The 13026-nt window shown below is 38.2% G+C and overlaps 2 protein-coding genes across 5 annotated transcripts in view; one reads left to right on the plus strand and one right to left on the minus strand.

Annotated features, from left to right (window-relative positions):
* si:dkey-94l16.4 (transcription factor 20) overlaps positions 1-13026 on the minus strand; it is a 47907-nt gene that overhangs the window by 17197 nt on the left and 17684 nt on the right. For 2 of the 4 annotated variants that reach the window (XM_056770605.1, XM_056770603.1), the window contains exon 4: positions 11047-11096. In XM_056770605.1, coding sequence (XP_056626583.1) covers positions 11047-11096 — 50 coding nt within the window. Of the gene's footprint in view, positions 1-5799; positions 7866-7965; positions 8004-11046; positions 11097-13026 lie in introns of those variants that run through there. The other 2 variants (XM_056770606.1, XM_056770604.1) reach the window with 2 other exon arrangements.
* Positions 544-4781, plus strand: bsk146 (brain specific kinase 146). Its single transcript, XM_056770608.1, has 3 exons — positions 544-715; positions 949-1151; positions 2077-4781. The coding sequence occupies exons 1-3, from the start codon at positions 544-546 to the stop codon at positions 2872-2874; spliced, it is 1173 nt and encodes a 390-aa protein (XP_056626586.1). The 3' UTR covers positions 2875-4781.

Consider the following 13026-nt stretch of genomic DNA (forward strand, 5'->3'; position numbering starts at 1 on the left):
TGCATATTTTAAACGACACAAGGGTGAATAAATGATTAACTCTTATTTTAGGGAGACATTCATTTTCCCATTTCATTTTGACAGAACCATCTCATTTAAAGCCCTGGAATGGAACGTTGGATGGTTATGAAACTCGGGCCTGAATGGTGAGAAGAGCTCTCTATTAAAAAGGACAATTATTAAAGAACAAAATGGATTATACAGGCCATATTTAATATGGTGGGAGTCATTTTACAATATTACATAAGCTTCAGCACCCAAACACTGTGAGGTAGTGATACCGCCGCCACATGAAACGATTGAGGGATTACAGGTTAGATAAGCGTAAGTGAAATCTCTCTACTCAGAGAAAATTTTCTTATCTGCAGGATAATTACATTCCCTGCGGCAAGAACATGACAAGACAATCCACAGTTCCAGTGCTGAATGTTCAATCCTCAATTTTGATATTGAAATGCATTTGCTTGACTCAGTTTGTTGTTTTTGATTACAGTAATACCAAACGGTTGTCAGCAGCTGTGTTCGCTCCTGTCCCCCGCAAGAATGAGCTCCTCTCCCATCATGCCGCGTGTGTCCGTCGACATCTTGGAGGAACTGCAGCTCTTTGCAGCTCAAAACCTGGAGAAAGTGGAGGTCAGCAAGTACTATGAGGTCATACGAGAGCTTGGGAAGGGCACTTATGGGAAGGTGGACCTTGTCATCCACAAGATCAGAGGTACAGCTCCATTTTCATGCACCATAATCTAACACAACAATCTTATTGATGTTAAATAACATTAATAAAGATATAAATGCTATATTTCCCATCGTTAGTTCATGTTAGCTAATACAGTTACTAACAAATACAACCTTCTTGTAAAGTGTTACCAGGTGATGTCAGAAATGTATAATTTATAATATTTAAACTCATGTCTGTATGACATTTCTGGTTATTTTTTAAACTCATAGGCACCCGGATGGCTCTGAAATTTCTAAAGAAGAAAACCACCAAGCTGAAGAGTTTCCTCAGAGAGTACAGCATCTCTCTTTACCTGTCTCCATGTCCCTTTATAATCAACATGTTTGGTATTGCATTTGAAACAGAGGAGTACTATGTGTTTGTACAGGAGTATGCGCCCTCTGGTGACCTATTTGACATCATTCCTCCGCAGGTACTAATATTACGTCATATAGCACATAGTTTATTGTTGCTGTCCTTCCAAAACCTCATATGTCAAAATTTTCATCACTGTACTTTTTAAAAGAATAAATATTGTTTTGTTAAAGTTGACAAGAACTTTTTAGTGCTTTTTATTAGTTCAAAATTTGCAAAACTCGTGATAAACATAAGAGGTGACTAATAATAATGATTTATGGCAAAAGAAATCACGAAATATGGAGATAGAAGGACGGCACCAATATGTAATGGGGCGCTCAAGTTATTATAGTTTTTATTTTAGTTTTATTGATATTTTAAATTAGATTTTTTTTTAGATTTTTAGTTTTCATGTTAATTTAGCAATTTTGGTATGTGCTTTGGTCATTTTATAATCTATTTATTTTTTATGTTGCTATATAAGATTAATACATTTTAATTATTATTATAATTGTAGTGCTTTAAAAAAAATCAGTTTATTTTTGAGGCCACATTAAAATGATTACCTCAGTTAAGTATTTGCAATTATTTTTAGGTCCACATTTGATTTTATTTCAGTGAACAGGAATGTTTTTTAAATCAAACTTTCACTACATGGTTGGGTAAAATAATTCACAATTACAATTTTATCACAATATCTATTACAATTGTATTTCAGTAAATAATGAACTCAGTCAAATTCGTCTTTAATTTAGTTTATTTTGAGCTTTCTCTTTTTTTGGCCAATGAATCACACTCAAAAAATTAGTGAAGGGAGGCAATGATAGAGTTTGTAACCATTGGGTGCTAAATAATTCACAGTATTATCATACGAGTATAATGAACACGTAATCAGTAATAATGTTTTTTTAATATCGTTTAATATCGAAGTTATTGTCAACACTGGCATATACAGTAGTGACATTCCTGCCAGTATAACATGTTTACCTTTTTATTGTTAGGCGGGGCTTCCCGAACCTGTGGCTAAGCGATGTGTCCATCAAGTGGCCATCGCATTGGACTATCTCCATTCAAAAAAGCTAGTGCACAGAGACATCAAGCCCGAGAACATCTTGATCTTCGATAAGGAATGCCGCAAGGTCAAGCTGTCAGACTTTGGCATGACCAGGCGAGCCGGCTCTCCGGTGAAACGCGTGAGCGGAACGATCCCCTACACGGCCCCCGAGCTCTGCGACACGTCCAAGCACGAGGGCTTCTGGGTGGACTATAGCACGGACGTGTGGGCCTTCGGTGTTCTGCTCTTCTGCATGCTCACCGGAAACTTCCCCTGGGAAAAAGCCATGCCCTCCGACAACTTCTATGAAGAGTTTGTGCGCTGGCAGAGGAGGAGGACAGGCATGGTACCGTCGCAATGGCGCCGCTTCACAGACGAAGCCTTGCGGATGTTCCGAAAGCTTTTGTCACTGGAGCAGGAAAGGCGCTGCTCCGTCAAAGAGGTGTTTGCTCATTTTGGCCACCGCTGGATGCTGGATGGGCAGGGTGGTGGAAGTCACCATCAGGCTGTGATGAACTCTTCGTCTGAGGAAGAGGAGCTACTCGTGGACCGGATGAAACAGCAGACGCTGTCTCCGGCGGTCAAGAGCAACGGCGTGGAACCCGCCACAACCATCGCTCACCACTTCACCTCCGTGTCTACCAACAGCTCAGTGTCTTCCACCAACAGCTACGAGCGTTCGGCCAGAGACAGCCCTCCTAGCAGCCGCCTATTGGTCACCACTCCTATAGAGATCTGCGTTTAGCTTAAACCGCACAAGTTAATTCACAGTTTCACATATTTACAAAACCAGACACACTCACATGTGAATAAAACTTTTGCACATCTTCTAGAAGGATTTCGCAGATTCATGTAGTGGCATTCATTCACAGTGAATGAAGAGAAGCTTTGTATAATCAGTATTTGATTCTTCAGAGTTCGTTGAGTTGAGAGCGGCCTTTAGCTGTGCATCTTTGTTTAACATTCCTGACAGATATATATGCACTTCTGCGTACAAAATACTGGGCAGGTTGTACTTTGTTACTCATGGATAAGCAATTCACCAATAAAAGAGTGGATTGAGATGAAGATTTATAAGCTTGAAACCAGTTCGGACAGTTTGAGGGAAAATGTATTAGGGCTTCCTGAAACTTTTCTAAAGCAATACATGAAGCAAAAAATGAGGAGCGCTAACGGTGATCTACGTTCTAACGAGGAAGATGTTGAAAATTATTTTTGTGACCAAGAAACACAATTCAGGAGGACTTAAAATGTTTGATGTTATGATCTCCGAGGTACCATGTGAGTGTGTGTTTGTGCGATAGTTTGAGTGTATAATGTAATATTTCGTTTTATATACTGGAATGTTCAGTACATGCAAAAAACCTGAGGAGGTTGTGACATGTTTCGGTCATGTCATGGGTTTTGCATGTAGGCCTACTTCAAGTGTATCTAATTCTGACCTGTAGACTGTTGTTTGAATTTCTTCATTTATCAGGATTCTTAGTATTGAGAAATATATTTTTTTCAGTTTTAAAGTAGTTGAGGATGTTTGCATTTATTTATTTTAGTACTTGGTGACACGGTCGCGCTAAATTCAATTTGTATTTATCTGCACTATAATTTGAATACTAGTTTGTCCTTGAAATAGTGTTAAGATAGCAACATTGAAAAAAACTGATGTTTGGTTTCTTTATCTTTTCTAAAAGAGCTGTGGTTTGACGTTTTTCTTCGTTGTGAACTTTCTGTTGCAAAAACAGTGATCTGGTTCAGATCCCTTCCCCCTTTAAAGTCTTTGTTTTTTTTCTACATTGGTTTAAAAACAAACTCTAAAGACAGTAGATGTGCACAATCACATTCCAATAATTGCATGATTGCAAAAACAATTTATTGAAGAAAAAACATTTAAGATATGTGAAAACTGTTGTAATGTGAAATTCTTTCTGTCAGAATTTTTTGCATAATGTGTCAGAGTGAAATTGTAGTAGATGACTTAGGGCTAAACATCGAGCCAGATGAATAATTGTTAGTTGTGTTGTGTCGTTTTTGTGTGCTGTTGTTGTGGTTATTTCTCACTGAACTACCTGGAAAAGGCAGTACTGTACCGACTATTCGGGAGAGGTTTAAAGAACTGTAGAGGGCAGACTTGAGCCTTTCTGAGAAATTAAGTTAAGTTAATGCCTTGAAGAAAAACAAACTGGTTTTCATTAGAATTATGTATTTGTGTTTTATTTTTGTGTACATTTTTGCATGATCTTTCTACGTGTGTTTGAATTTGTTCTATAGATATTGCAATGTCACTTTGCTTCAAATCTGGTCCACTGGTCTACAAGAGATCAGCATAAAATCCTGTTTTTACATGTAGGAGACATTTAGGAACTCTGCTGGCATTAGTGCATTTATGCTTTCTTGACCATCAGATTAGATATGAAATGTTTACAGCAGTATTTACATTCTAATCTTCAGTAACATGAAAGGTGGACAAAGAGGATTTGTTCAATTACTTGAATGTTGTTCTGCTGGTTGTGCTCAAGCTTTTGGTTTGTGGTGGTATTTGATTGGCTATCAGTCATCTTGAAACAAACTCTTAAACTCATCCAACTCCTGTCTTTGCAATACAACTGTCTTCCTCTAAATTTGGATTTATTCAGAAATAAATCTTGACCAAAAGTGTGCATGTTTCTAAGGGCTGAATGACTGGTTTTGGTAATATTTCTTTCCTGTGATTTGCAGTTTACAAGTGTAAAATCTTATGTTGTGTAAACATAATTTAAAAGCCATTGTTTCATGTAACATTATAAAGGAATACTCCATTGACAAATCTAAATGAACTGCTGAACTATCCCAATCTTATGATAAATAAACATGGTGAGATGATTTAAAATGCCATCAAAAACACTTTCTACAACATTTGAGCGACTAGGCTATTTGTCACACTATATAATCCAGTAAATATTAAAAAATTGTATCCTTAATTTAAGTCAATGGTGTCTAACCTTTTTGAAAATGTGGGCTATACCTGAAGGGATCAAATCTAGATGGCTACTTGTTAAATGCACTAAAAATATAGTGTGATATCTTTAGCTTCTAATTCTTATCTTATGTAATTGGAATAATTCATTTCTCAAAACCATTTTAAATGATTTAAAGTAAACAATCAATTAAGAAAAATGAAAATTTTAATTTGGTAAATCACATTACACTTATTTTTTTATTTACATTACATGCATTACTGTTATATGAAAAGTAAACCTAACTCATTTTCATGAGAAAAATTGGCTAGGTGGGCTTCACATAGGCTGTCCACAGACACCATGTTGTAGGCCACACTTGGGTGATATTTTGCATAGTCATGTAAGTTACCCTTTACAAAAACACATACTGAACATTTCCAGTTAGGAAAATCAAACATGGAGTACTAGGCGTGGGGTGTGGCCCTTTCTTATATCATGTTCCTGAGTTCATTGTCTTATTTACTAAACAACTTATGAAAAAGTACACTATTAAAAATATGAAAGAGGGTAAATTAAAGTTTAATTTTAATTTTGTTTAATCAAAAATGGTTTTAAGGAAACGCTCCACTTTTTTTGGAAATAGGCTCATTCTCCAACTCCCCCAGAGTTAATAATATGAGTTTTACCATTTTGGAGTCTATTTAGCCAATCTCCGGGTCTGGCAATAGCACTTTTAGCATAGATAATTGAATCCAATTAGACCAGTAGCATGCTTAAAGTGCTATCGCCAGACCCGGAGATCGGCTGATTCTGAATAGACTCCAAAACAGTAAAACTCGACTTATTAACTCTGGGGGAGTTGGAGAATGAGCATATTTTCAGAAAAGTGGAGTGTTCCTTTAAAGCAAACATAACCACTGCATGAGAAAACACATTTGTGTAATTAGTCGAATCACCACCTTACTTGATAAAGCCCTTATGACATATTGCCTTGTGACAACTAACCCCAGTATGCCTCATTTAGCAAGAGAACAACACTGAATTAGCAAACAATGAGTGCGAGACCAACAGTTTGCTAGGCAAAAAAAACAAGGCAATTTATTACACTGACCAACTGGGCGAAGTCAGTTATGGATAAATCATTTTTGGGGTAAGAATGTCAAAAACAATGGAAAAACAACCCGTCTCAGCCCTGAGATTACATAACATTTGAAAGGAAAAACAAAAAAAATATTTTTGGTACATTTGTTTTGATAGTAAGATGCGTTCACAGAAAAGAATTGACATGTACTCAAAATTTTAACAGATACAATCGGGAACTAAGTATGGCACACATAGATACACAAAACAAGAGATGTCAGACATTGTGTGATTTGCCCATCCCCACACATCATCAGCTGCCAATGTGCATCAGGTCGTAAATGACACAGATTTCACGTCAGTCCTAAATTTAGCACAATTGACATTTAAATAGCCGTGGACACAACCAATGACTGTTTGATGCATCACAACATTCCCACAATGAATCTTCGAATGTCATTAAATTCAATTTGCAAGGCAGCTAAGTCAAAACACACAGAAAGACAATCTTTGGAAAACAGAATTATGCTTTAAAAAAATCCACATTAATACATCTTGAACACAGAAATGTTGAATGATATGCTTTTGTTCAAGGACGCTTCAAAATCAAAAGATTTTCTTAACTCAACAACCCAGCTCTCTTTGCTTTATAGTATATACTACCATAGGATGAGCAGGATATTACTGCTCATACAAAAGTGCTAAATGTTAATATTTTCAATCAAATGAAAACTTCCTTGTTTAAAATTGATGACGACTTGCCTACAGAGGGAACGTACAGAAAAAAGCCCATTTATTGCAAATGGCTTTTAGTACCTAATCCGAGTGTGCCTATAACATGTATAAGAATTAAGAAACTGCATTAAGTGCATAGAACCAACAACAAAATCCACACCACTGTGTGGTTTAAAAGAAGTTAGTAACCCAAATCAAAATTCAGTTTAACTATAACACTAATATTTAGTATGCAACTAGATGCAACATTTTTATTATTATACATTTGATGTAAATGAACATAACTACTTTAGGTTAACACTTGTACAAAATGAATCTTGGGCTTCAATCTTGGTGTGTTTATACTGTAGGGATGTCTAACAGAAATTTTACCGGCATGTGAATTCTATAAAGTCAAAACTCATTTTCGGAAAGGAAAAATTTATACTTCTGGTGCCCTTACAAAGTGCTTTAATGTACCTAAATATACACGGGTTCTATAACTTTCTTGGAAGAAAAACATACACATATTTGTCATTTCCTGTCCTTCACTTCAGCTCCTTCAATCAATCTGCTGTGTCCCATTATGACATCAAGGACTTAAGATATATTAAAATCCAGTTCATTCTTTTCATAAATTAACAGTGAACAATATGATCTCATAATTATAATTTGCAACAAAATAATAAAAAAAAACTACCAAATACAACTAGGACACTGACTTTGTGCTGTAGGTTTAGAGGATTTGTCTTTTGCTTTAAGCCCTAAATGTGCAATTCACCCCAAATATCACAATTTCGCAATACAATATTAATAGTACGAGACTTACAAAGTGCCATTTGTGTGACAGCGACAGATGTGAGGAACAGTGCAATAGAAAAACCATTAAGGTAAATGGGTGTTGGCATTCTGTAGAGACTTTTCTGTCAACAGAGAGATTCTGAAGGTCTTGTGAAGACTGGCATACTCACAGGAAGACGCCAATGGAGCTGAAGAGATCAACATCACTCTATAATGACACATATGTTTTATTTCATAAAAGTCTAAATTCAATTTTAGTATGCATGCATTCAGTCAGTTTCATATGTTTTGTGAAAATGTGCACAGACCTGGCATAACATCCTCATTCTCATTTGATGAATTTATTCTAATGAAAACGAACAGAAAATTAGACATTTATAAAAGACACAAAACTGAGTCACTTAATATGAATATTAATTTAGTCATATTTGAGAATATCCATAGTTTAGATGACTGTTAGCACAAATGTAAATTTATTCTTACGAAGCAACCAGTGAAGTCAGTCGATTTAAGCACTGCGACGGAATAAAAACCAAATTTTGGAGTATCAGCACCCCTGTCACTGAGGAGGATAATATAAGCTCAGAAATGCCGGTGGAGGAACGCACCCAACCACAGAGACCTCCTAAGGAGGAAAGGATCAAAGGGCACAGACCGTGTGTGAAGTGGACCAAAGCTGTTGAAAAGATGGAGTGGGACATAGTCAACAACGACCTAGAAAATCCTGGAACAACAAGTGGGCACAGCAGAGGAAAAGCTGGAAAGGGAATAGGGAATAATACCTAAGGCGTGGCGAAGGGCTGCTAATTCCCAAGGAGAAGGACGCGACAGACATAAGTCAATGATTGCACGGAGGTTGTCCACCTACCTGGAGAAGAACGGGTACATTGATACATCCGTACAGTAGGCTGGCATTCCTAGGTTCTCTGGTTGCTTGGAGCATTCCGGTATGATCTGGCACCAGATCCAAGCGTCGAAGGACTCCAGAGACCAGACCATCTGTATGCTGTTCCAACCCTTTTAACTGGACGGAAATAGACACCATCCGACGCAATGCAGCAACCTACGTAAGCCCTGAGGCACAGTGACATTGTAGGGCACGTCCAGTTGGGAAGAGGAGGCTTTGGCCTTACAGCAACTTGGCGTAAGGCCTCAACATCAGAGAGGAGGAAAATCGTGGTCGAGGTGGTGCGCCGTCAGGATGAGGCAGAGAGAAGCGCAAAGGGTGTCTCTCTTGCAAAGCAGGGACAATGGATGAGGTGGGAAGACCTGGAGAGAAGAAAGCTCAGCTGGAGGGAGCTCTGGGAAATCGAGGCAAGCAACATCAGCTTCATCTTCAGAGCCACCTGTGATGTGCTCCAATTTCCAAAAAAGAAGAAACTGACAGCAGAACTGGCAGCAGACGCTCAACAACGAGGTTCGAAAGCTAAAGTCTATCCGGTTGAAGTGGGATGCAGAGATTTTGTGGCTTCATTCACCATCAGACTGCTGAAAGACCTTGGCATACATGGACAGGCTCTGCGACAGACATTAGATCAGTCTCTGAAATAGCCGAATGAAGCAGCAAGTGGATATGGATTAAGCGCGAGGACCCTTGCTGGGCTCAAAGAGCGTCAACATGACCCACTCACTAACACCTACCACTTGAGAACCCAGGTTACAGCCCTCCAGGAGGAGGGTGAACAATGTATGCAGTCAGCTTTAGGCTTGACTCGGGGAAGAGGATGCCCCATGCATGGCATAGTCCCGTGGGCTGCACCATTTCAACAACCAGGCAATTCTCATGATTGGGCATGGGACACAAGCTCTGTTGCTGGCCATCTTTGATGTGGGTGTCTTGTGTTGAAAGGCCGAAACAACCCCTGATTCAAAAGTACACTACTGATGATATGTACCAAATGTACAGCTTTCCCAAGTCTGAGATACAGCTCTCAGGCCACTCTCAACATCAAGTCAAACCTCATGTACATACCACCCATTGGCACAATGGACAGTTTACCATCACGTCCCGTGTTTCTTGATTGATGAAGAAAATTTCAAACTGTTATCTCGCAGCAACTTTTGAAAATTGTACTCTTGGCATTTTATCAAGCCAGGGATGCTTTCGAGGCTCTATTTAACTGCCTTTTGTCGTTATTCAGTTCAAGTCATGCATTACATGATTTGCTTTCGCACGAGTAATGTTAGGATTTATGGGAGGGACTTCAGTATTATATGTTTTTCTAATAATTGTATGTTTTTCTACAATACACATTGTACAAATTCATATGAATTATCTGCCTTGTAAAAAAAGTTAAAGATTCCTGCGATATCAGGATTTAGAAACCAAATAATTTAGATTTTTTTTGTCATCTATTACATCTATTCCATTTAATCAAATGTAAGCAAATTTGTGACAATGACCTTATTAACTAGTTTTTTCGAAAGGGCAGACTTTTTCTCTCTATTCACACATATCTTTATTTGTATTCTGAAGACGCTGAGAGGTCGGGGGAGTAGAGTAAGAGTAGGGGAGTAAAAAATGACAAAATTGTCCATCCCATTAAGGTGTTTATACAGTATATATAAATTTATTAGTGCAATCAATCGACACAAAAAAAATATTTCACTTAATGTTTTTAAATATACTTTTACATTCTAATAATTTCACACTTAACTCTTTTCCCGCCAGCTCACAGTACATTTTATGTAATTAATTTAATAACTTTTAAACCAAAGAAACCATATTCTTCTATCTTTATTTGTTCTTTTTTTAGCACCCTTTAGATGTGGGTAGGTTTTTCTTTTTTTTCTTTGATTAATATTAGTGACTGGAGTCACAGTGCCAGGATTAAGAATGCTGCCCCTTTAAGAGCTGTCTCTCTACGCAGATCTGATATATAATTTAACACGTTAAAAACTCTGTGCTTACGAAAATGCTAGACAAAAACAGGCTTTCAGGCATAATCTTGTGTGTTTATTGTGTCACCAAAGCACGGAAGACAGAGATTTATTGAAGCAGCCTTTACTGACGCAGACTGTGCCTTTTTCCACGTTGCCTTTTTCCACGTCCCCCAGGTAGAAACTGTCTGTCTATACTGAACGCGTCAAAGCAACTGTTTTAAATTGCGCTTGAGTGGTTTTAAGGGCTTTACATGAATAAGAGAGAGTTTATATAATGTAACGCTAGACAAAGGATAATGCGTTAATTGTGTTAAATATTTTTTCCGCATGGTTGACAGCCCTAATATATATATATATATATACATATATAAAATATTATAAAAAAATTAAATTATATTTGAAATTATTATGTAAAATAAGACAATTTTATATCCATATAATTATATAACATTTATGTCATTGCATTTCTGTAATTTCACTGTCTAAAAAGGAAATATTCCACATACCTTGTGCTTTCTGCATTTCATTGAGAAATTTTCTTCATTTAATACACAACCTTCAAATAAAGAAGAAAAAGATGTTAGTTACACCTGATACCATCATATAGTGATAAAAGAGGGCGATATTAGCAGCCATAAATAGAAATCATGATCTGCACTAAATGCAGGGGTGTATCTAGGATATAAAACTATCAGGGGCTGACCTAAAACCTTAGGAGCTAATGTAGGGAATTTGGATAAGGTTGTTAGGGGTATTTTTAAGGAAAATACAAATATTGCAAAGAAATGCAAAAATTATGGAATATAGTTTATTATCAAACACAAAATAATCATATGCACATCTGACCCATTGTTATTAATGTCTAGCTACTTATGTCTACTGTATTTTATTCTCTCGTGGACTTTTCACAGACAATTTCACTCATGCATTTTCCCCGTTTTTCTGATGGTTGAATCACCACAGAGTATCTTCGAGACTTGACTTGACCAAAAAAGCATATGGTAATGTTTGTAATGCGTTAGTGCTTTCACGTTTATGACCTGGTCGATAATAATGCATGAAATTAACAGTCAGTTCCATAAGGATTTTTCTTGTTTGTAAATTGTGTAAATATCTGTACTTGTATTTGCTTAAATACTAAAAGTATTTATATGAATAGAAATACTTCACAACTCTAATTGATAATGCTTAACCTATTATAAATAAAAAATAGTATGTATAAAGTAGTAAAAAAATAGAAAGGTAAACACAAACAGCCAGTGGCCTAATAACTGCTGGTGTGACTGAGCTGTATCCAATGATACACGTTTCTCCCAAAAACGTCTTGTTTACGTATGTAACCTCAGTTCCCTGATGGAGGGAACGAGACGTTGTGTCGAGAACGACAGATGGGGTTCGCCCTTGAGAACAAATCAACTCTGACTACTATAGAAAAGGCCAATGAAATTTGGCGAATTAAATTTGCATGCCGGTCTCCGCCCCCGGATGTCCGGTATAAAACGAAGCCGGCGTGCAGCATTCATTTACCTCTTGTTCTGAAGAGCCTGAGAGCCTCTCATGACCGCAGCAGAATACGATACGTGTTTGTGGCATAAGGGACACAACGTCTCGTTCCCTCCATCAGGGAACTGAGGTTAAATACGTAACCAAGACATTCCCTTTCTGTCGGTCTCTCAACGTTGTGTCGAGAACGACAGATGGGGTTGCCTATGGAAAACGCCACAACGCTGTATTGTATCACAATCTCTAGCGAAGCGACGGTAACAGGCTTGGGCGTGTCAGATCGATGCTTTCGCGAAACTGTAACCTTCCAATGTGGTGGTCGGGGGGTTCCAGAGCTTTCTTGGAGAAAGATGGGTACAGTCCTGACCGGTAACCTTTCACAAACGGAGGCCTTAGCTCTCTACTGGCAAGAGGCCATCCGGATCGGGTTTACACCTGGTAAGCGCAACTTCCTTAATTAGGGATGCGCTGCAGAGGCCACCTCCTACCCGTGGGGAGAATATGGTGGATATAGGTATGGTCTAGTCCTTGGAGAACGCATGGAACGTGCGGACTGAGTAGTTAACCGCGAGGTGGAGGTCCACCTGGGGAAGCTCATGGGTTACCAGGAGTGGGAAGCATTCTCACGAGGATACATCAGACGGAACAGCCCACGGAGGGGGTGTTACAGACGTCCGGTAGCACTAGGTCCGGTTAGAGCTATTTGTGATAGTTCATATGCTATTCCGGCCTAAGGGGGTGCTTGCTTAGTGATGGATCGAGTGCCTGTTCTTTACCAGTATTTGGGTAAAAAGGGAGGTTGGTGAGATACCTATTCTTAGCCATATGTTTGGGTAAGAAGAGAGGTAGAGAGCACACTGACCCAACCTACTGGAGGATGGAAAGGTGCTTTCGCAGGGATACGCCCCACCAGATGCCAGTCCTAAATGTCGCCATGTAGGACGTGGGCTGACACCGGATTTACGCGAAGGTTGTTAACCCTT

This window comes from Triplophysa dalaica, chromosome 17 (genome assembly GCF_015846415.1).
Source record: "Triplophysa dalaica isolate WHDGS20190420 chromosome 17, ASM1584641v1, whole genome shotgun sequence".
Classification (NCBI taxonomy): Eukaryota; Metazoa; Chordata; class Actinopteri; order Cypriniformes; family Nemacheilidae; genus Triplophysa; species Triplophysa dalaica.

Coding starts and splice junctions, on each gene's coding strand:
- bsk146 (XM_056770608.1), top strand. CDS start 544: ATGAGCTCCTCTCCCATCATGCCGCGTGTGTCCGTCGACATCTTGGAG. Junction 716..948: donor TGTCATCCACAAGATCAGAG/GTACAGCTCCAT, acceptor TTAAACTCATAG/GCACCCGGATGGCTCTGAAA. Junction 1,152..2,076: donor TTGACATCATTCCTCCGCAG/GTACTAATATTA, acceptor TTTTATTGTTAG/GCGGGGCTTCCCGAACCTGT.